At 40.4% G+C, this 24,801-nt stretch overlaps 1 protein-coding gene across 1 annotated transcript; it reads right to left on the bottom strand.

The window, feature by feature from the left end:
- Positions 1-481: 481 nt before the first annotated feature.
- On the bottom strand, positions 482-24,801 carry apoba (apolipoprotein Ba). Its single transcript, XM_059520519.1, has 29 exons — positions 24,691-24,801; positions 24,301-24,357; positions 23,768-23,880; positions 23,275-23,420; positions 22,988-23,135; positions 22,461-22,613; positions 22,256-22,380; positions 21,916-22,004; positions 21,346-21,793; positions 21,119-21,233; positions 20,885-21,028; positions 20,502-20,707; positions 16,489-16,693; positions 16,215-16,394; positions 15,937-16,140; positions 15,652-15,819; positions 15,369-15,574; positions 15,014-15,196; positions 14,803-14,933; positions 12,227-12,437; positions 11,955-12,127; positions 11,695-11,870; positions 11,452-11,573; positions 10,822-11,195; positions 3,102-10,691; positions 2,799-2,910; positions 2,683-2,712; positions 2,416-2,602; positions 482-2,334 (listed from the first exon to the last, which is right to left on the bottom strand). The coding sequence occupies exons 1-29, from the start codon at positions 24,740-24,742 to the stop codon at positions 1,114-1,116; spliced, it is 13,269 nt and encodes a 4,422-aa protein (XP_059376502.1). The 5' UTR covers positions 24,743-24,801; the 3' UTR covers positions 482-1,113.

Below are 24,801 nucleotides of genomic sequence, written 5' to 3'. Positions count from 1 at the left end.
CATAATATTGACAAGTTCCTAAGAAACAAAACATCATATTTTGATGCAATATGAGCGTGAAGACATTCTTTGGGTCTAGACGTCATCATTAACTCAGGCTATGCTTAGTGAGTGTAAGGATTTGTGGCTGTCAGTTTGGAAGAAGGTACCAAAACAAACAAACAAACAAACAAAAAAACGGATGAGGCTTACATCCTATCCTTCACACCCCCACTCTGGTGCTGATGACCTCTGACCTCGTCTAAAAAGACTGCTGTGGGAAAAGCAGCACGCACTTGGACATAGCACAGACCCAGATTCCAAACAGGTGGCAGTCTCTCTGCTTAGCAACATTTGTTTTGGGGCTCTTTTGATGAGGTTATATGAAATAACGGCAGGAGGGAACTGTTCCCCACCAGGTAACCAGGGGCAGTATATGGTGGGAATGTAACCCACTATATTAGACTGGTGTGACCATGCACTGAGTTGAGTGAAACGCATGGCTGGTTAACCATTTATTGTTGTACAAGTTGCCAGAAGTGAAATCCACAGCTGTGCGGTCATTTGTTGTCATGAAGACATCGCCCTCTTTTGGCTAAAACCTGTAAACACTGTAATCACAAATCCAATGGCGTTATATATTAACAATGTTGGAGGAGAACTGTAAAGGACATTTCTAAGAATGTGTCATCCAGTATCTGTTGCAGCACCAGCAAACAACAATCTGATGACCTAAGGATTGTTATTCTTTCAACACTTCATTAAATGAGCATACACAAGCACTCCAAAGTCCTCTGATTATGTAAACATTTGTTTTTGTGATTATCTTTGCACACTGCATATGGCTTTTACTCCAATTTAAGTTATGTCTTGCAGCTTTTTATTTATACATTTCTTTAAATACAATATTTTCCAAAATCATGTAATCTTAATTACATTCTCAAAACAATGTTCACCAAGACAGACATTCATTACATAAGTATATTATTTATACTTTAATTTACTGGAATTAATTAAATTAAATACTAAAATGACATACAAAAGTCAAAAAACACTGTTTAGGGGAACAATAATGGACATAAGAAAACGGTAGACAAAAAACTGTTTCTACTGCAGAATTTTTAGATAAAAGATTTATGTCATGCTGGGCCATTCACTAAAAGATTTCCAATAGAAAGGAAGAGGAATATCCACATCCATCTTTTTGTTAGAAACCCGTACATATGGCTCTGTATATGAAGGCAATGATTTCATTAATGCAATGTAGCTCTTAAACAGACTACTGATAAAAGAATCGACCAGCATGAGAAAATCATTTAGATAAGAGATGAGCTTCTCCATTGATATTTCATCGTAGAGCTCCTGGATTTTATTTTTGCTGAAGTCTTTGAGCTCGGATGAACCTCTTTTAGCCTCCCGCATCCATTCACGAATCTTCTGCGTAACTTGTAAATTCACAGCTTCTTTGTAAATCCCATTGATGTGAGAGTAAACTTCTTCCAGTTTTTCATTCTTGAGAGAGTTCAGGAAGTCCTCTGCCTTTTGGATGTAAACCTTTACAGAGTTTAACAGATCCTGGAACAATTTCTCCACTTTGAGGTTTTCCCATCCCTCTATCGCTTGCATGATCTGATTTTTAGCTGATTTCATGGCAGCCCTCAGATCCTTCAAAATGTTCTTCCCACGAATAACCTTAATGGTACCAGGAACAGTAAAATCTATTTTGTTAATGTGACCTGAAACAGTGTCAGCAATGGCTTCCATGAGACTAAAAAAACTTGTAGTAGCTCTATCAGCCACTTTGGAAATGGATTGCCTGATCCTATTGTACAACTCCTGCCCAGTAAGCTTCTCATCCAGACCTGGCAAGTGGAATTTGGTGTCCCTCAAGAACTTCATGGCAGCATCCAAAAGAACCCGCATGTTTGACTCATACTTCTGAAGGAATTCATTAGCGCTGATGGAGAAACTTCTGCTCAACTCTTGAAGATCAATTTGGGGTAAGTTCTCCAGCATTCTCCTCCACATCTTTTTACCCTGTTGTCTGAACTGCTCAAATGAGTTCTGCAGAGCATCAATTGTTCGTGGGATCTCCTGGTAAGCTCTGTCAATGCCATTGGAGAGTGCGTTCTTCAGCTTTAGGGCAGCACGGTTAAGGTCTATGCCAAGGTAACTGATGTGGTACTGGTTGATAAACTTTTGAAGAGATGCTATGATGGAAGGAAGTCTGTTTTTAAGGCCATTTATCATGTCTGATAGTCCATTGATATGATAGCCAACCTGAATACTCAGCTTTTCAGAGTTCTTCAAAGTCACCTTGAAACTCATCAGGTCTGTGTCCTTGTCAGAGGTTGACTGAATAAACAATACAGACATTTTGTTAGAATATTTCAATAAGCTGTACAAACTGCTGATTAAAGATTACCCCTCTCTTACCAAATATCTGCTGAACAGTTTCGCATAAAATTGAGATGGTGACCTTCTAGTGAACTGGAACCCGACAAAGCCGGCTGCTGGTGTGGATATCGAGGATGTGATTCCATTGTTGTGTGATGCATAACGAAAGCTCAAGTCAGCAAAAGTCTGGCTTATTACATCAATGCCCAGTGTATGCCGTGAGGGACTGTGGAGTAAAACACATTGCTATTTTGGTATACGTAAAGCAAAACAAGGCCAATGTAAAACAAAAATTCAAGAGATTACCTGGAACCTGAAGACTCATCCCGTCTCATTCTGAAGAAACATCAAACATTATTAGGAAACTATGACAGGAGACTGTATAAATGTGAAGGTTTGAGAAATTAATATGTTGTTCTTACCTTAGATTCTGACGAAGATCATGCCTCCAGTTTATATTCACATCCTGATGGGTAAAGGTACATTTTCCATCTAGACCCACAGCTCCATTCTCAAGAAGGATGGTGGCAATCGCTAAAAATGGAAATGTGAAATGGAATAACTAGAATATCAATATCAATTAATCATATTCATTGACAAACATTGCACAATGCTTGACAGATGAATTGTTTATATAAATGTTTAATTATTTTTTTAGTATGATATAATATTATGTTTGTGCTATTAAATACTTATATGAAAGTGTAAAAGCCTTTTAAGCTTACCATCCAAGCTATACTCCAGGAAAACCATGGTGGAAGTGCAGGTGGACTTCAATGCACAAACAATTCCTGACTCTGTGTTTTCTATATTACCAGTCCATGTATTGTTATAAACTGGAGAAAACACTATGACAGTGGCCGACAAGGAACCAAAGGTTGGAATTAACACACCAACTGGGAGATGGAGTGATATCTCTGGGACTTCGATTTTTTGTTCTGGGATGACAACATCGGGCATTTCAAAATGATACAGTGTTTTTGTGATGTCATCCAGACGAATTGGGTAGTCACCAACGTCAAATGCTTTGGGAAGGGTAAATGGTGAGATGGTGATTTCATAATGTGGAAAACTGACAAACAAATGAGCCATTTTTTCTTTCAGATATTTGGTTTTTACATTAATGCTAGGGATTTTCACTTTTGGTAAACCAGGCAAAGTAATATCAAAGGTAGGTGTACTGATATCATTGGGGATTTTTAGATTTGTCAAATCAATGACAAAGGATGGCACATGGAGAGTAGTCAAAGGTATGGTAAAATCTGGAACAGTTATTAATGGTGGTATTGAAATATAACCTTGCAGGTCAGGCTCTATAAATCGCATATCCACTTCCCTAATAATTTTCAGAAGTTCTTTAGACCAATTAGGAACTTCGACTGTTATTTGTGGGATATTAAACGTGACTCCATTTTCAAACAATCTTGTAGGTAGTGCAAATAGTGTTCCCTCCATGCTCTTCGTGTATATCACAACAGTCGAAGCATTGAGGAACTGCATTTGGTCAGTACTGGTCACCTCACCAAATTTAAATATGTCCCATAGACTCTTATGGTAGACTGGTAATTTGACAGTCTTCAAGAATGCAACATTGCCCTCAATGGATTCAGACAATTCCATGCGGATTTCAGACTGATCGTTTGATAGTGTCAGATCAGAGGAATGGATCAATGTTGCTAGTTGTTCCTTGCCACTCCAAAGTAATTTTTGCTTGTCTGAAGTGATGGACAGATCTGCGTTCTGCACTATGCCAGCATGACCGAGGTTACTTGGTTGTGATATATCAATACCAAGATTAGCTGAAAAAGTTGTCAGTGGAACAAACTCAAGCACTGCCCTCATATTTTGCTTTCCGTTCGTTGAAAATGATGCAATACTAGCTGCATTGGTGCTTGTGTATGTCAATGTAGCATAAACACGTCGCAGAGAAGCTTCAAGAGCGAGGTTCTTAGTGGCGTCCATATTCCAGGAACCAACATTTTTGTGATAGACTTTAGAGGTTAGATCAGTTTTCTGTGTGGAGCGAAAACCATTGGCATTTAAATAAATAGTTGCTTCATTGTCTAAAGATCCAGCAATATTCGCACTCTCCATGATGGTTGCATCTGTTGTTCCTTTCCAAGTGCTTTCCAAAGAGAAGTAAGATGATAGCGCTTCGAGAGCAAAATTGTGATCAATGCTTCCAGTGCCTTGCATCTCAATTATGGGAAAATTACAAAGGTAGCTAACTTTGATTTTAGAGGCTATATTAGGTTTACCCTTAGTATTAGCTCGGAGCACTTGATTTAGGTCCATCGTAAAAACTGGGAGCTTAACTTTAGCCAGGTTTGTTAAAGAAGCCTCCATATTCCTCTTGGTGAGGCTCACAGTGCTTTCATGACTACATTCAGCATTCATATGTACAAAGGACAGACTTGAGGCCATCTTTAGACCTCTCCGTTTATTGATGGTGGTACTGCCGTCAAGTTCACCTTTGAGGACATCAAACACGGATGTTGACGAGACATCAAACTTGATCACAACATCAGACTGATTATACAGGCCGCCATTGGCATTCAGAGTTATTACAGGGGATTTGACTGAGAACTCGTACGTCATATTTCCAAATGCAGGTATTAAAATGTTATTCTGAATTTCTGGTATTGTAAATGTGGGTAGGGTCAAGGCTCGAAGGGTCTCAGGGACATGCAAGACTGGTAGCTCAAAAGATGGAAGCACAAGGGTGTATGATGGTACTGAAAACCCCATTAAAGGAACTTTAAAGCTTGGCGTGCTTACCTCCTTGGGTATGAAATAACTGAATGCGGGCAATTCGGCTCGGAAGACTGAAACCTCAATGTTTAGCATAGGTATTGTGTATCCAGGAACAGTGAAATATCTTGGTGGCTGATTTGATGTGTCAATTTTGTACTTTTCATACTGAATTCTGGCTTCATTGTAGGAATTGGTGAGGGCATCCAAAATATGGTCTCGTCTGAGTTCAAAATGCAGATTCAAGATCTTTGCATTTTCAATGAAGGCTTCGTAGATTGGCTCAAGGTTTAGATCAAATGTGTGTTTGTCAGGGTTTTTCTGATACAAGAGCTTGAAATCAATGTCAAATGATTGTTGAGGAGTGATCAGAAGATGTTTCAGACCGTAATCATCCCAAAGAGAAAACTCTTCAATTTTTGGTGTTTTCATATCCAGGTATGGGATTATAATTTCTGGGATACTGAGTGGAACAGTCAAGAAGTCAAGATTGGCTTCACCATCAACAAAAGCATAGATTCCAGCTTCATTTTCACTGTTATCCAAAGTAAAGTTGTGTTTATATTTATACTGATTGAAGCGTGCCAGACCTACCCAAAATACATTTTGCTTATTGTAGTTCAAAGTAAATCCAAAGTCATCTTGGAGATCAATTTTTCCAGTCAGCTTCAGAGGCAAGAGAATTTTAGAGTTCCCTTTATTTCTGCAATCAAGTGTGACCTCAAATGGTTGAGCCAAGAACTCACATGCATTGGATATACTTCCACTCACTTTTCCAATGAGCTCAGCCTTATGTGAAATTCCTATTTCCAGTCGGACATCCTCCATTTGAGCCTTTCCTTTAAGGGTCAAAATACTGCCCTTAATGAAGGGCGCCTCAGTCTCAGCCCTGGCATCAACGGTGATGTGGCTCAGAATGACAGACTCTGCATTAACCGACTGCTTCATCTTAAGGTTTCTGCTGTTTGTTTCTCCATCAAAATTGAGCTTTGCTGTGCCAGCATTGACAGTGAACTCCAAATTGCTCTTGTGTGTAATTTCATCAGAATAGTCATCAATGGACTTGGTGGTCCTTGATGGACTTGATGGAGACCACTTTCCACTTCCCACTGTTCCAACTGTTAAGGATATTGTCCCGGATTCAAAGCGAGCCTCCGCTGTTTTGGTTATTATAGCCTGACTGGAAAGATCTATGGTGGGGATGTTCAGATTATGGGTGTACGTTGTGTCCATATTTGCAGATATTCCATTCTTTAAAGCAATGCCTATATTATTAATCAAATCAGCTGTGTATATATGAGTGGTGAATTTGGCAGCTGTCTTGGCTGTTACTTCTGCTGAGGTACCACTTAAGATGACAGAACCCTCATGGTCAATTTCAAAGGCCATGTGACTGACTTTCATGGTCTCACTAATAACCATTTTTCTCATTTTTGGAGCTTCTATTTGAAGCATTGCATCCAGATTATGGTCAAGGAATTCAAGGTTTCCCTTTGACTTTCCTTTTGAGTTCAGTGTAGCTTTTAACTGTGGCGATTTCAGCGTTCTTGTTGTGTTCTCAAGAGCTGCTGATGTCGTCAATGTATAATGAGGAGAATCTACTTTGAATTCTCCATAAAGTTTTCCAAAAGCTGGTAGACATGGTTCAAATGAAATTTCAGGGATTTTGACTTCAGGGATGGGCAACATGGTAATCTCAAAACTCTCCAGTTTCAGTTTTGTAACAGTTATCTCTGGGAATTTGATCTCTGAAAGAGTGATCTCTGAGAAAGTAAAATCAGGCAAATCGGAAAGGTAAAGGGCTCGTAAGTCCCCAAAGATGGCATCAGGATCCACTTCTGGCATTTCTATCTGGCGAACTCTGTCGATGATGTCAATAATGCTCTGCTTGATTTTATCAAAGTCAACTGTGATGGAGGGAAGACTGAACAGGTCCAGAATGGTGAATTCCGGTATTTTTATCAGTGCTGGAATTGTAATATCATGTATCCTTGCCATTTTAATCTTGAAGGCAGGAACCTCAAGAGTCGTGAATGGAAGAACAAAGGTGGGAACATCAAATTCTGCTGTCTTTAGAGCATTGAGAACTCCCTCCACAGCTTGATTGATTTGATTGAGGAGCTCCTTATCTTCGACCATTTTCTTAATTTCATCAAAGAGTTTTGTGAACTGTGATGAAATGTATTCGATCATATTGACGTAACCAACACTCGCTCTTTCCAAGTAAACTGAGATTTCATCTCTGATGTCCATGTCACTTATTCTCTGCCTCACATCATCAATAATGTCTTGGATCTTCAGTTTTATGTCTTTATATGCAGTAGTGTCAATTACATCTATAATATTCCTGCAAACCTCAGCTATTTTTGTATTTTCCAGTTTCTCCAAATAATCAACAACAGTCACCTGCATCTCTTTTATAAATTCTCTGGATGCCTCTATTTTTTGTGGGATTTTATAAACTTCATTTATCTGCTTGTTAATATAATTGACTACATCCTTAAGTTTTTCATTTACGTCATCAACAAATGTGTTGTAATCAAAAGTTCTTAAGGTATTTATAATCAAGAGAATGTACTCATTTAAATCATTTAAAATCTGTTTGAAATCCATCAGCTTCAATAGAGAAACAACACTGTCTAATACCTCCATAACCTTATCTGAGATGTACTCAAACTGGATAGATTTTAAAGTATCCACTACAGCCTGTACCAACTCTTGGATTCTGTACTGCTTGACTAATATAATGGCCTGCTCCACAAAAACTTCAATTTTCTTGTCAATTTCATACCGTAAAATAAGCTCTTGTGCATTTAAGTACACTCTGTTGATTTTCTCTGGAATTTCATACTCCTCTATCCAGTTTACAATTACATCTTTTGCAGTATCCAGCACTCTCTCTATGTCTTCATATGGAACTTGATCAGACAGTTCTTCCACATATTCAGTCAAGTCAAATGAAATTATATATTCTCTCAGACCCTCAAAAAACATCTTGATGTCAAATGTTTCAACAATGTTCCTCAGTTCACTCAGCTTATCCTGAAGTTTGGTTTTAATTTCGTATTTTTTATCTAGTTGTTTCAACCAAGCAGCACTGCTGTCCTGCAGCTTTTGTAAATCAATCTGTCTTATTATATCTTCAGTACCATCAATGCCTCTGATGATTGTTTTGGTTATTTCATACTTCTCATCAAAAACGTTAAGTTCATCTCCAATTTGTATCAAAATGTCAGAGACAAAATTGGCCCACGATCCACTCTCAATGCCATCTTTGATTTTAATCATCAGATCCCTAATTCTTGTTGCTAAATCAATAATATTATTTTTTGAAGACTCCTTAAATTTCTCAGCATATGCATCAAGGTCATCTATTGATATAGTGTAGTCATGTATGAGGGAAATCAGCTGGTCCTTGACAATGTTTACTTTATTCTCTAGGTCCATGTCCAGTATGATGTCATTCACTTTTTGAGGGAGTTCATCCAACTTGTTCCTAAAATGACCAATCAATCCATTGATATCTAAGCTGTTGAGGTAGTTTTGGAGGGATTCAAATGTATGCAGAATTGCATTTTTTATTCTTTCAAAGGCAGTAGGAAAGCTCTCAATGAATGGGATATAAATACTGTGACAGCCACTGTTCTTATCATACTTGACAAACCCAGAAGCACTAAACTTTTGATTGTCTAATGGAATATCACTAGATTTTGATTCTGTGTTCAAAAGGCTGGTTTGAAGCACTCCAGAGAGCTGGACCCCCATCTCATCTTCTTTGTTGTAAATATTGACATCTTGGTTGTAGGCATGGTTATTTAGCTTTGACTTAAACTTCCACAACAACGACTGTTCATTAGGTATCAGCAAGCTGTCAAACTTGTTTTCAATGTGCGTTTCAACTGACTCTCCATTTGGCAACATGTGTACAGCAGAAGCTCTGTATTCATGGGACTTAGCAATGGCCAATGGCTCAGCTTTCAAAAGGAACTTACTGTAGAGCTGACCAGTGTGTTTTCCATAAAACTTCACAGTGCCATCGCTGTTCAAAATGGCATCGATCGTGAGGCTAAATGGCATGGCCATTGTGCGAATGTCATTTTCAAGACGTAAAGATTCACAATTTACTTGTGTCTTGCTGTTCATAAAAGAAGACAGTCCTGCAAAATCCAAGTCAAAGTTGTTACTTATCTGGGAATCGAAAACGTTTGCTGTTGTATTGCACTTTATGGTGCCAGCCATATCTGCGTAAGTAAACTGACAGCTGTGCTTAACGTTGTCCTCTTCCCCATACTTTCCACTGAGGCTTCCAGCTACATCCATCTTGAATGGCTCCATCTTAAGGCGGCCATCACCGCTCAGTCCAAAATCAAAAATCTCAAGTTCATTATTTGTACTTATCGATGTGACAAATGGCCTTATATTAACCTTAATGTCATGGTTGTAGGATGCTCCATCACAGATGAAATTGTCAGTTTTGGAGCGGAAAGCCAAGGTCCATAAAGTTACAGTCAGGGTATGTGTGCACTCTGATCGCATTTTCTGTAAAGTACCCATCATAGTATTAGACAGACTCAGTCCTTGCTTATTAAAACCAAAGTTCAATGTGTTTCTTGCAGTTCCATCAAAGGCATTCCCTTTAACAACACTGGTTAGATACACTTCTTTGGGTGATATCTTACCCTCCGCATTTAGCTCAAATGTGTTATCCTGTGCTGATCCTTTTGATACAAGAGACATAGAGGCTCCATCACTATCGATACCACCATTGATGCTATTCTCAAAAGTCAAAGTGTTTCCCTCAATGGTTGTCATGCAACTGGTGGTCAAGCCATTTGCTCCAAAAGTAAGTGTGCCTTTGTGTGTCCCACGTCCATCTTTGAAATTCAGCAAACTTTCTATGTTCATTTCAAGACCGTTACTGTTGAGGGATCCAGTAAGAAGGGAGTATGCACGATGTGTTGCATCATCTGCCTGGGTTTCAACTTTCAGTCTGGCTTCTTCACTCATGACATCAAGTTCAGCTTTACAGCTCAGAGCATTTCCAAGGCCCGTCGTACTACCATCCGACTTCACAGACAGCTGGCCTTTCTTGTGCTTTAACTCTGCTACATGCTTCAGAACATCATTTTGCGCATTTGTTTTGGACAAAAGCGACAGCTCTCCATTGACATAGGATCCTTTGATCACATTCTGACCCTGGATGATTGAGGAGTCAAACTTTAATGTGGACTCTCCTTTTCCTTCTCTTTTGAGCATATTGAAGATATAGGATTGGCTGAGGGTGGAGTTGGCATAGAGAGAGCCTATCCTGATAAATCCATCAAAGTTTCCATCTCCAGTGATCTCATCATTCATGGAAGCTGACTGAGCCGAATAATACACAGAGGTGTGCAGACCAAGTGGACTAGATGCTTCAATCCTGTAGTTGGTCCTACCACTGATTTTATCAGCCATACTCATAGTTTCAAAGACACTCATGCTGGCATCAAGTAAACAATGACTGATAGATCCATTTACAAGGTACTTCAGCATATCATTGACTGTACCAGTGATCATGCCCATACCTATGTGAAAAGGGAAAAAAATCTATATTTAAATGTAAGTGAAGTAAAACAAATTCCAATAAATTGAAGATTCCATAATGAAAGTCAACTTTGTAGATTAGGATAATATGATTTTTGATGACATGTATACCTTCAATTTTGTATGACAGTAGTGTCACAGGGCAGCTGGCCATCATTTTGTACTTAGCAATGTAATTGGGAACATCAACAGTGTTGTTTCCCCCTAAGATAGAGCCCTCCCAATCATAAAAGTTGCTGTTCATCTTGACAGACAATTCTGCTAAACCTAACATGGGCAAAGAGAAATCCAAAGCTCGGGGAATTGTGAATGATGGAATCTTGTAGTTGTTCTCAGGAATATCCAGGCCAATGAGGGGAATTTGAATCTGTGGGAGTCTGAGGGTGGGAGGGATGTTGAGTTCAGCAGATGACTTTCCTCCCAAGAGAAGAGGAAGTGAAATGGAGATTCTGCCTTTATTGAACTGGTATCTCATCAATGTATCACTGAACACAAAAAAGAGAGCTAAGTTTATAGTCAATATCAATGTACATAATATACCTGTATATAAAGATCAGTCAAAAGTTTGGGCACACATCATTGTATTTTCATTATATTGCATAAAATATAATACAAAATGTCTTTTGTGACAACATGTCCTAATCATTTTTCCATATAGGCCTCATGTGACACCTAGCCTCTGGCCTATATGATTTTTTATTTTGTTTGGAATCTATAAAGTATCAAAAAGTTATCACTCACGATTTAAGATATAATTTTTCTGGCAAAGATGGCAAGGTGAGCTCTGGTGTGCTTCTCTTGCTCCTCTGTACGTTTACAAATGTACTGCCTGCCGCTAATTTATCCAGCCATATATTCACTGCCTAGGGACAAAATGACTGATTATGAAATGTTAATTTTCAACAAAGTCATTCAAAAATGTAAATGTAAATGGTAAAATACATGTAATTAATACATATCTCAAGCTTGATTTAATGCACTTACCTCCAACCCTTTCGAAACAATGTGACGAAGTTTCATGTCAGTCTTGGTGACTTTCTGATCAAGGACATCATCAATTCTCGCCTCCAGCTGGCTACGGTACTCCTCCATATTTGGGAAAAGTTTATCAACTTCAGAATTTATGTCTGACTTAATTTCAAGTTCAACCTTGTTGTTATCTGCAGAGTCACCAAGAAACTAGTTAAAAAACCAAATACAAATTAATTTCAGGAATATTTGCTTCATTAAGTGTGCTTCATTACCATATCTGAGGATGGCTTTCTGCACAGATGTAGTCTCTGGCATGTTAATGGCTGTTTCAAGCTGCAGGATGAGCCCGTTGTTATTCTTTAGGGTGGCAGTGGCAGAGGTGTCCATCTGTAGTGCTGGCACTGCCAACTTAAGTTCAATCAGACCATCCCTCATAGACTCTAACCTGCTCAAAAACACATAAATATCTAGGTTGACATCAATCTTATGTTACTATACCTTCCTATACAAAATCTTTTTTTTTTTTTTTTTTTTTTTACTATACCTGGCATGCCCAACTAGGGAAAGCTGTGGGATGTCTTTGTTAGTTACATCAATCGTAATGCCATGCATCTTCTTTCCTTTAGCACTGCTATCTGTAACTGCCAACTTGATCCCAGCTTCGAGGTCATAATCAGGGATCTGAAGGTCGGTGGTGAGAATGTTCTTATTGCGGTTGTATTTTACAACTGCTGTGGCTTCAGTTGGCTCAGCACCTAAAATAAGAGGAACATATATTTAGATAGATTTCAAATTCATACACATCAGATAACTCTCATTCACAGAAATGCAAGCAATGTTGAGCAAATAAATACAACCCGAATTCCGGAAAAGTTGGGACGTTTTTTAAATTTTAATAAAATGAAAACTAAAAGACTTTCAAATCACATGAGCCAATATTTTATTCACAATAGAACATAGATAACATAGCAAATGTTTAAACTGAGAAAGTTTACAATGTTATGCACAAAATGAGCTCATTTCAATTTTGATTTCTGCTACAGGTCTCAAAATAGTTGGGACGGGGCATGTTTACCATGGTGTAGCATCTCCTTTTCTTTTCAAAACAGTTTGAAGACGTCTGGGCATTGAGGCTATGAGTTGCTGGAGTTTTGCTGTTGGAATTTGGTCCCATTCTTGCCTTATATAGATTTCCAGCTGCTGAAGAGTTCGTGGTCGTCTTTGACGTATTTTTCGTTTAATGATGCGCCAAATGTTCTCTATAGGTGAAAGATCTGGACTGCAGGCAGACCAGGTTAGCACCCGGACTCTTCTACGACGAAGCCATGCTGTTGTTATAGCTGCAGTATGTGGTTTTGCATTGTCCTGCTGAAATAAACAAGGCCTTCCCTGAAATAGACGTTGTTTGGAGGGAAGCATATGTTGCTCTAAAACCTTTATATACCTTTCAGCATTCACAGAGCCTTCCAAAACATGCAAGCTGCCCATACCATATGCACTTATGCACCCCCATACCATCAGAGATGCTGGCTTTTGAACTGAACGCTGATAACATGCTGGAAGGTCTCCCTCCTCTTTAGCCCGGAGGACACGGCGTCCGTGATTTCCAACAAGAATGTCAAATTTGGACTCGTCTGACCATAAAACACTATTCCACTTTGAAATAGTCCATTTTAAATGAGCCTTGGCCCACAGGACACGACGGCGCTTCTGGACCATGTTCACAGATAGAGCTTTAGTTGGCATCTGCTGATGGCACGGCGGATTGTGTTTACCGACAGTGGTTTCTGAAAGTATTCCTGGGCCCATTTAGTAATGTCATTGACACAATCATGCCGAGGAGTGATGCAGTGTCGTCTGAGAGCCCGAAGACCACGGGCATCCAATAAAGGTCTCCGGCCTTGTCCCTTACGCACAGAGATTTCTCCAGTTTCTCTGAATCTTTTGATGATGTCATGCACTGTAGATGATGAGATTTGCAAAGCCTTTGCAATTTGACGTTGAGGAACATTGTTTTTAAAGTTTTCCACAATTTTTTTACGCAGTCTTTCACAGATTGGAGAGCCTCTGCCCATCTTTACTTCTGAGAGACTCTGCTTCTCTAAGACAAAGCTTTTATAGCTAATCATGTTACAGACCTGATATCAATTAACTTAATTAATCACTAGATGTTCTCCCAGCTGAATCTTTTCAAAACTGCTTGCTTTTTTAGCCATTTGTTGCCCCCGTGCCAACTTTTTTGAGACCTGTAGCAGGCATTAAATTTTAAATGAGCTAATTAAGTGGATAAAAGTGTAAAATTTCTCAGTTTAAACATTTGCTACGTTATCTATGTTCTATTGTGAATAAAATATTGGCTCATGTGATTTGAAATTCCTTTAGTTTTCATTTTATTAAAATTTAAAAAACGTCCCAACTTTCGGGTTGTAAGTTTAAAAGTGCACGATTTCCTGAGTTTACATATTTTTTATTAAATAGCCCATTTTAGTTACATCACAGCCTTGAACAATGATTTGCTACTTGTTAATTGGTTGCAGGTGGATTTGACTGGAGAAAATCTGTGTAGTGTAAGATAAATTATTATCCTTACTTTATTTTCTCAAAAGGTAGAAATGGCACATTTTTAATGCATGTACACAACCGCTAAAATGTGCAGTTTTCATTGTTTATGAAAGAAGTCTCTTATGCTTACCAAAGCTGCATTTATTTGATCATAAATACAGTAAAAAATTGAGAAACATTATTACATGCTCAAGAAACAAACAAACAAAAAAAGAAACATTTGAAAACAATTGATTAATATTTTTGTTAAAACCATGATACATTTTCAAGTATTCTTTGACAAATAAAAAGCATTTATTTGAAATATAATTTTTTGTAATATTATAAATGTGTTCACTGCCATTATTGGTTAAAGTATTAATTTATTAAAAAAATTAATGCTAAAAATAACTTTTAACGATTTAAAGATAGTTTATGCATATGACCTCAAAGACATAAAAGTCACAAAACATTTGAATCTATGCTTCTTAAAGCATAAAGATATATGTTCAATGCCACTGTTAGAAATAAAATAAGAAACTAGTAATAGCCTATCATTAAAATTGTCTGAGGACTTGCCTTCAGCCTTGAGAACAATTTTCACAGAGTCGACTTTATGGCGCCCCTCCTTTCCTTCCCTCAGCAATGCATAGGCAATGGTTGCCGTATACTCAGGCACTTCGCCTGTAGGTTGAAGTTCCAGAGCAAGCCTGGAAAGAAATGTTTTCTTTTAAGCACATAGACCTTGGAAGTAAGTTGTCAACATACTCTACATCCACCTGTTTCTCACCTTGTCTCTCCTGTGAGAGGATAATTTGGAGCATTATTGGTGGAACTAGCATTTGAATAGCGCAAAATAGTGCAGTAATTCATCCCTGGAAAGATAGGATTACATTCTGTAGAGTCGATCCTGTCCTCTACCATGGAAGGGACAATCTTAGTCTGAGTGGAGGTCACTGAGAGCATCTTGTTGCTGTAGTGGAAGAAAGAGAAGAAACATCTATGACATTCTAGTTTTTGCTCAATCAGTAGTACAAAATAAAGTGATTCAAATATGTCAAAATATGCCAAAGTATGACTGCATGGTAAGAGAGCATCTGATAAGGAACAGTAAATGTAGGATGCAGAGAGTTCAGATGGCCTACCTGATGCTAAAGAGCTGGATGTTTCCCTGTGGTGCAGGGATGGAGAGCTTGATCTCACGGTCACTTACTGTGACCTTGGCATTCACAGCGCTTTCATGGTACATGTTTGTATGTGTTTCAATCCCAGCTGCCACAAACTCTGGGATATAAACACCCATTTGGGTAACAAACTCCATTCCCACAGAAGGCATGAATGAGAGCTGTTGCTGTGAACAACAGAAAACATCAACACTGTGCTACTTAATTGTGACATCACAAAATTCACACTAGTGAGAAGGATTACCATCATGCGGTCAATGGTCAGGCCTCCTTTGGCCCCAGGGGCTAAAACTCCAGATAGGGAAAGCTTCAGTGGAAAACCAGCACTTGTAGGTAGCGTAAAGGCTTTGTCCAGGAACATATAGTGGACAAAAAGCTCATTCTCTAAACTAGATATCAGCCTTCCCATAAACTGCAATAAAAAGAGATTAACACAAATACTACAGTTAGATTTAGTTGAAGAAGACTTATATTTTCAGGGTAGTGCAGTTAATATATCATATTTTCAAAATCTATGAATAACACTTACATTCACAGTCGTTGACTTAAATGTTTCGGTGTAAAGTTTAATGTAGTGAATGATGAGATTGAGCTCATTAGTCTTCAAATATCCCAGTTCTGTTCCCATAAACCGCAGGTAGGCCAAGCCTTTAGGAGCATCTTCGGTCTGTTCAAGGCGTTTTTTGAACTCTGAGAGGTATTCTTCAACACCCCTCATGATATCCTGAGGGACCTAAGGGAGAAGATGTTTTTAAGCTTATTTTTATGAATTTTCATTATACACTCAAAACATTCTTTATTACATACCTGTCTTTTCATCCTTTCACCTCTTAGTGGGGAAATCCACTTATCCAAAACCTTTTTAACGGGATGTGGAATCTTTTCGTTGACCCAATACATGGCTTTCGAGATGGTATCAGGGAAGAAACCATTTTCACCAAAGATAACTTCAATGGCTGGCTCAAAGCCTTCACCTTCAAGACCAATCTAAGAAAGAAGTCATCACATGCATTCAAAAAAGGGAAAATATGGGTACAACACATAGAATATAGAGCCTTTTAATGATAAACTCATACACTACCTCCAGTATTTCTGCATTGAAACTGTCAAGAGTGGTGGCTAACATGACTTCTCTGGGCATGTAATTGGCAGAGTCAAAAATCATGTTACTTTCTACTGAGCCAACCAGTGGGACTTCAATTTTGTAGTTATGTGAGAACTTTGTGAAGTCTGTTGGTTTAAAGCTTGCATCCCCCAGTACAACTTTAAGAATGTAGTCCTTTGTTCTAAAAATAAACAAAAATTTATTAGGGATGCACAATATATCTTTACCTATATTGTGTATAGACCAATATTATAATGTTATGATGCTTATTCACTTATATTTTTAATTTGTTATGACGAAATAATACAGTACATAAGTTTAATATTAGCAACTTATCAGTATAATGTTATAATTGTCACACACCTGGACTCATTTTGTGTGTTTTTTGCCCCTGTGACCCAGTTTCTGTCTCTATGTGGTTTGATTAGTTCCCAGGTGTGTCTAGTCATTTCCGCATGTGTTCCATGTCCCTGTTAATTTAGTCATGCCATCCACCTGTGTTTCCCCATTATCCCTTGTATAAAAGCCTTGTCCTTTCAGTTCTGTTTTGTCGGGTCTACTCGTTACTCGTCTACTTGTCAACCTGTTACCTGTTACCTGTTACTTGCCACTTGCCACTTGCCACTTGCCTCCTGTTATTTGCTTCTTACCTTGCCTATGTTTGATTTAATAAATCCTTGTTTCGTTTATCCCTCGGCTCCGTGTTCCTTCCAGCAGCGTAAGCCGTGACAGAAGACCCGACCTAAAAAGTTAAAAACTGCGTGTTTTCCCTCCGTTTTGTTTTCCGTTTTTTCACAGTCTTTTTCTTTCCGTAGTGTGTAATGGATCCCCTCTATCGCCCCGAATACCTCCTCCTCCTGCTGGAGCAGGAGGGACTGTCTCTCGAGGACCATACCAGACGGTTTCTCTTGATAGCTAATGCCACCAGCTACCCGGACCACGCGCTCTGCACCTTTTATCACGCCAGCCTGAACTCCAGGTGCAGAGCGTTGTCGCCCGAAGATGGTCCTCGGGAGGATTTCGCCGCATTCATAGAGCGGAATCTGGTGAGAAATGGGTCACCTCTCACGGTCGGCCCAATGGAGGATCTCGCCAGGTCCACTCTGGACCCAGAGCCCAGCCTACAATCTCCCCACGGTACGAGGCATGAGCCCGAGCCCACCGATGACTGAGAGCCAGAGAGCAACCCGTCAGACCAGGTGCGAGAGCCGGCGACACTGCCCACCACGAGGGAGCAAAATGTGGAGCGCCAAATGGGTCAAAATGAGGGGGTTTCCAATTCACCTATGTCAGATCCTCCGTTAAGCCCAGGACGGGCTCCTGATCCTCCGTTAAGCCCAGGACGGGCTCCTGATTCCCCGTTAAGCCCAGGACGGGCTCCTGTTCCCCCGTTAAGCCCAGGACGGGCTCCTGTTCCCCCGTTAAGCCCAGGACGGGCTCCTGATCCTCTGTTAAGCCCAGGATGGGCTCCTGATCCTCTGTTAAGCCCAGGACGGGCTCCTGTTCCCCCGTTAAGCCCAGGACGGGCTCCTGTTCCCCCGTTAAGCCCAGGACGGGCTCCTGAACCCCCGTTAAGCCCGGGACGGGCTCCTGAACCCCCGTTAAGCCCGGGACGGGCTCCTGATCCTCCTTTAAGCCCAGGAAGGGCTCCTGATCCTCCTTTAAGCCCAGGACGGGCTCCTGAACCCCCGTTAAGCCCAGGACGGGCTCCTGAACCCCCGTTAAGCCCAGGAAGGGCTCCTGATCTTCCGTTAAGCCCAGGACGGGCTCCTGATCCTCCTGTAAGCCCAGGACGGGCTCCTGATCCTCTGTTAAGCCCAGGACGGGCTCCTGTTCCCCCGTTAAGCCCAGGACGGGCTCCTGATCCTCTGTTAAGCCCAGGACGGGCTCCTGTTCCCCCGTTAAGCCCAGGACGGGCTCCTGATCCTCTGTTAAGCCCAGGACGGGCTCCTGATCTTCCGTTAAGCCCAGGACGGGCTCCTGATCCTCTGTTAAGCCCAGGACGGGCTCCTGATTCCCCGTTAAGCCCAGGATGGGCCCCTGATCCCCCGTTAAGCCCAGGACGGGCTCCTGTTCCCCCGTTAAGCCCAGGACGGGCTCCTGTTCCCCCGTTAAGCCCAGGACGGGCTCCTGTTCCCCCGTTAAGCCCAGGACGGGCTCCTGATCTTCCGTTAAGCCCAGGACGGGCTCCTGATCCCCCGTTAAGCCCAGGACGGGCCCCTGATCCCCCGTTAAGCCCAGGACGGGCCCCTGATCCCCCGTTAAGCCCAGGATGGGCCCCTGATCCCCCGTTAAGCCCAGGACGGGCTCCTGATCCCCCGTTAAGCCCAGGACGGGCTCTTGATCCTCCGTTAAGCCCAGGAAGGGCTCCAGCCCCAGAGCTTACTCCAATGCCTGCTTCTCCAAAATTCCCACCCACTCCTGCCTCCTCCTCCGCTGTCGTCTGGCTGCCCCTCTGCTCGCCCTCAGCCTACCATCATTGTGGTGCGAGCTCAGCGGGACCGCCATCCTCCAGCGACGCCTTGGTCGGCGTCACCCTCACCTCCGCCTCCAGCCTCTGAGGCCTGGACTCCGCCTCGGCCCGTTGACCCGTCGGCTCCACCATGGCTCCTAGCTCCTTCCTCTCCGTCGTGGCCCGGCAGTCCACAGGCTCTGCCTGGCTCCCTCGTCCCTCCGGCTCCGCCTTGGTCTGGCGTCGTCCATCCTATGCCTCGGGACTCCACTCCTCCGGCTTCGCCTCATCCCTCCGTCCCTCCGGCTCCGTCAGGCTCCTTCATCCCCTCGGCTACACCTCAGTCCTCGGTCACTCTGGCCTCACCGCGGCCTTCCGGATCCACATCGCCGCGTCAGTCACCAGAGCCATCAGTTCCGCCTAGGACCTCCGGCTCCTCCCCGTCACCCTGGCTCTTCGGCTCTCCGTCTCCGCCTCGGGCTCCTCCTCCATTTGCTCCGTTGCCGTGGGTCGAGTCCCTGGAGTCGGTGACCATTCCTCCTCCATGGCTCCTTCCTCCGTCGGCCCCACCTTGGGCCGTTATGGCTGTGGGCTGGGTCCTGCTGGGTGCCTCCTGCTTCAGATCCTTCCTGTCTCCTCCCTGGCTCCTTCCTCTGTGGTCCCTGTCTGCTGGCCTCCCTTTGTTGTTTCTACGGTGCGAGGACGCACCTACCGGGAGGGGGGAGTACTGTCACACACCTGGACTCATTTTGTGTGTTTTTTGCCCCTGTGACCCAGTTTCTGTCTCTATGTGGTTTGATTAGTTCCCAGGTGTGTCTAGTCATTTCCGCATGAGTTCCATGTCCCTGTTAATTTAGTCATGCCATCCACCTGTGTTTCCCCATTATCCCTTGTATAAAAGCCTTGTCCTTTCAGTTCTGTTTTGTCGGGTCTACTCGTCTACTCGTCTACTCGTTACCTGTTACTTGCCACTTGCCTCCTGTTATTTGCTTCTTACCTTGCCTATGTTTGATTTAATAAATCCTTGTTTCGTTTATCCCTCGGCTCCATGTTCCTTCCAGCAGCGTAAGCCGTGACCATAATGTTATGATGCAGTATAATGTAACGATGCTTATTCACTTATAGCTTTTTAAACTACTGATTTGAGTTTTTAGCATTTTATTTTTAATTTGTTATGACAAAATAATACAGTACATAAGTTTAATATTAGCAACTTATCAGTTATCTTCAATAACATGAAAATAATTATAACTTTTAATATTGATGCATTCCTAAAGTTATGTCTGATAAAAGTCTGAGGTTATCTAGACAACATAAAAAGTATTAATTTTGTTTGAGGTTAGAATTTATCTTCTAGAGACAAAGATCTTTATTCTTAAGACAACGCTGCCAAAATTTCAAACTGTTTTGAACATCCTTTGTTCAACATCATCAGCACATTTTCTGTTTCCAACAAAAACATCAAGATAAATAACTTTGAACTATATAAGGTCTTAATAATAAATACATTCAGCATTTAAAATATATGTGTACATACGTGCTCAGAGTTGGGTCTTCTGATTCCAATATGTTAGCGATATGGGAGGAGACAAAGCTTTTAACTTGCTGATTTTGCTCTCTCTTAATTGTCATCAGCACCTTGTTTGCCTCCTCGGGGTCCCTCATAAGCATCAGATATGCGGCAATGCGTTTTTGGGCAGGTGCCTCTAAATTGTCATACTGTTGTACCAGGGCAGTTTTCACCTAGTAACAAGAAATCCAAAAATCAAGCACTTTAGCAATAAATCATGATCATACTGGCTGTGTGTATGTTTCAAGTACTAAATTTAAATTATTTGGCTGACTGATGCATCTTTAAGAACTTCTAGTTTGGAATAAGGATCATTTAAACACTGTAAATCTTAACAAGAGTTGATTTACATCTGAATCCATTTCCATGAGTCTGAAAGCCTGGATAGCTGCTTTTTGTACTGGCAGAGAAGCGTACGTCTGGCCCATGCATTTTAGGAGAGAAGACTTCAGAGATGGGAATCCCTCCATGTACTTTCCCATGACACCAATAACCTATACAAGAAATACTTTGGTTAATATTGAATAATTAATGTTCATTACATATACATAGATAGACAGAGTCTTGTTACATGTGATACATACCCTTAATGTAAGGTAAGTACTGTCTTCATCTCCAGAACAATCACCTAGCATGAACTCCATGAATTCAGCTACTTCCTTAACTTCTGGTGTTGATGTTGCTTGGTCTTGAGGAAGTCTGGTGCAAAATATGGACATTTATCCATAATAATTTCAATTAATATAATATGAACAAAAAAAAATCACATGATCTACAGTATCCTAAATGAGTAAATATCATTATCACTTACTGTTTCACTGTGTTGGCAAGAGCATACATGATGACTTTGCTTGGCTTGTTTTGGGCCATGCTTAGCATATCTCTAACCTTCTGAGGGCTGGCCTGGGGTAAGAGACTCAAAGCATAAACTATAGCATCCACTTCTCTGGCTGACTCATCAAAAGTCCTGAGGATCTGCATGATGGCACTGGTGCATTCATCAGTTCCACACTGAAAGAGCGTCTGCCACGTTAGCCACTCTGAGATCTTCATCATCTCATCAGCAGCTCCAGACAGTGTCTCGTTTTTCAAGCCACGGATTCCAGACACCAACTTGTGGAAGAGGCTGGCTCTCTGTTGACTCTTTCCTGAGCTACTAAGCATATTTAGCTCTCTCATTGTGGTAAGCACATCATCCTTTGACTGAGTAGGAAGTTTGTCCTCCCCCTCCTCTAAAAAGAGCTTCTTCTCAAGAGTGTCTGCACAGAGAAAAGATGTTTGCTTGTTCGTATTTTCATACCTCTAAACATCTGAAAATCTGAATAGTTCTTGTAAAATACAAAGTATTTTTTTTTTATTCTTAAAGCTAATTGCTACCCACCATCTTTGTTGAAATATCTGTTGTTTATTTTCACGGAATCCTGTAGAGTTAGACTCTGTTTTACTTCTGAGGAGATACCATACTGCCCCCTATAGGATAAAAAAAATTACATTTACACTTCGTGAACACTTCAGAAGTACACGTTCTGTCATCATTTAATTGTTCCACACCTGGATTAATTTATATTTAATAAAGTATTAAATGAAATCATTTTCAAATCAAATCAATATTACCATATTATATATATATATTGTATATCATATATGTGCTATGGCAGGTTTGACATCAATTGTGATGTCATCATTATGAAACAAAGCATTTCTGGGCAGAGATTACATACTCATGTGAGAAGGGGATAAAGAGATGCTTCTCTGTACACTGAGCTTCAGTCATGTGCTTTCTCCTGTTATCAAACTGATAGTTGCAAGTCTGTGTACTTCTGATTAGCTTGGAAATAAGCCCATTCTGCAAAGATAAATTTGTTCCAAAGTTGTTTGAATAACATTTTTGATTGACACGAAAGAAATAAGGCATGCTTGTCCTACCAGGCCAGGCAAGAGGGACAAGGGGCTGGTGGGGAGACTGTGAGGTGAGAAATGGCTGCAGTCGGACAGATCTCTGACCACAGTGACATCTGTGTCGATATCTTTCCGTGTGTTGACTGTGACATCAGTCTTGCATATACCATGAATTGTACTCTTAAAAATTTAAGAACAGAGAAGTAGTTAGGGAAAATCTATAGCGTGGGATCCAAAGTCTGAAACCACATTGAAAATCAGCATATTTTGAACCTTGAAATAAACAAAGTATCTCTATTTTATATATATATATATATATACAAAATTAGGATTAAAAATGAACAAAATATTTAAGATCCAGCATCTTTTCTGGCTCACTACTAACACATGAAAGCAAATTTGTGACACTGACCACGCTGAAACAGGATGACAAGTGATCTTGTTGCACATAGGAAATTATGTGTTTTACAAGTCATTTATACAAACAACAAATGAAACATTAATTATGTAGACTGTGTTTCTGTGAGCACTTTACATTTTAGTTTTAATCTCACCATTTTTCCATTGTGTTCTTTTTCCGGCACTGGCACGAGAAGAGCAGAGATGATTCCTCTTTTGATGTTCAAAATGTTTTCTGGTTCATCCTTCTCTGGATAAATGGAAACACTGGTTACCTGCTCCACCACAAAATTCAGAGGGTTCCTGGAAAGGGGGTTTCATAAGCAAATGCTCAATAACCAAAATACAAGATGCATCATCATTATGGAAGGAATATGTATGTATTTCCTCTGTTTCTTCTAAGGGGGGGTATATGCCAGATATTATGGGCTGTTCCACATACTTCTCCATGGCGAGCTGGAAGGCCTCGGCTCCAGCAGCCTGCTTGTAAACAGGCTGGCCCTGTGCATTGATGACGGACACCTCGCTCAGGACACATTCTGTTGTGCGAAGGACAAAGCTACAGGTCTGTGGGACCTCAATTTCAACCTGATGTTGGAGAGAGAAAATACAGGAAGAGTATATGCATAAAATAAAGCATTTTGATAAAATAGCTTTAAAAAGACTATGTGTAATGTTATAATAATTTTAAACGGCCCACATTTTTACAACAGTGATAATAATAAGAAATGTTTTTGAGCACCAAATCAGCATAATAGAATGATTTCTGAAGGATCTAATTTTTTTATTAGTTATTTAAAATAAAAAAAATCTGATTTGAGAACACAAGAGTGTTTAAAGAATGTTTCTTTCTTCAAAAAGAGTACAGACCCCAAAGTTTTGAACAGTATGTGTGCTTATATAAAAGGAGGTTATGCCATATTAATTTTTTGTACCTGACAGGAGATCTTTGGCCCATTCCTGAGGTTAGCTGTACCCGTCACCCCATTTTTGCTCTCGGCTGTATACTGATAAACATATTTTCTGAGGTTCTTGAACCTTGCAGACACTTAAAAAGAAAACAAGCATTTAATCATTGTACATAGGTGTTACTAGGATGTCAATGATAAATATAACAACTTTGTTGTTGTAATTGTTTCACAGTTATCTGGTTTCACACGTTTAGAGTTGATCGTGATTTGTGCAGTATTTCAGAGTCAGTTCTAAGTAATCAGATGAACTGGAGACCTTTGGACCACTTGTTGACAGAGGGGCACCTCTCTGATTCAATACTCTCGTACTCTCAACACATACACAAGATTCATGTACCAGGGTTCACCGCTGCTATCTTCTGCAGTCAATAGTAGCATAGTAGGCCAGACTAAAGAAACTCATCCTGATTGGTTACAGACAAGTTAATGTATGTCACAACTAGCTGACCTAAGGGTTAGTTAGATGAGAATCAACATGTTGTGAATTGGTCACTTACATGGGCATACGGGTAGCTGTCCTTCTCCACTGTCTTCCTCAACTACCTCAGTGTTTGCTTCAACAGAGGCATGGGAAAAAATGGCTGAATTAAATACATGTTATATTTGACAAAACACAACAAATCTACGTAACTAGTCTTCTGTTTTAGGAAAGGAGGACAGAAAACTCTAAATTAAATGTAAGAACTTCTAGATTTGCATTCAATCACTGCAATATCTTAACATTTATAATGAATACTAAACAATCTATTAAAAAAAGACAAGGTATTTGAGTTACAGACAAATACCTAATAATAATACAAGGATGAAAATTATAAAAAAAAGGTAAATAGCATAAATATTACAGGAGAAATAAGAAAATACATATAAAGATACATTTCAAATCTTACCTGTCAGTAAATGTGCACCAAGGATGAGTAATAGACACAACTTAGTGTCCATCGTTATGGGCACTAAAACTTTTTCTTACAGTTTTTTCACCAGCTTCTCTTTAATACTCC

The sequence above is a fragment of the Carassius carassius genome, chromosome 32 (genome assembly GCF_963082965.1).
Source record: "Carassius carassius chromosome 32, fCarCar2.1, whole genome shotgun sequence".
Classification (NCBI taxonomy): Eukaryota; Metazoa; Chordata; class Actinopteri; order Cypriniformes; family Cyprinidae; genus Carassius; species Carassius carassius.
This window is presented reverse-complemented; position numbering and strand designations above follow the sequence as displayed.

Bases quoted from the DNA above. Each gene is read 5' to 3' on its own strand.
- apoba (XM_059520519.1), bottom strand. From the start codon at position 24,742: ATGGACACTAAGTTGTGTCTATTACTCATCCTTGGTGCACATTTACTG. The intron at 20,708-20,884 runs GTAAATCAACTC...TCTTGTTACTAG, and splicing joins TCATGGAAATGGATTCAGAT to GTGAAAACTGCCCTGGTACA. The intron at 11,871-11,954 runs GTAATGAAGCAC...GTGACTCTGCAG, and splicing joins GAAAGCCATCCTCAGATATG to ATAACAACAAGGTTGAACTT.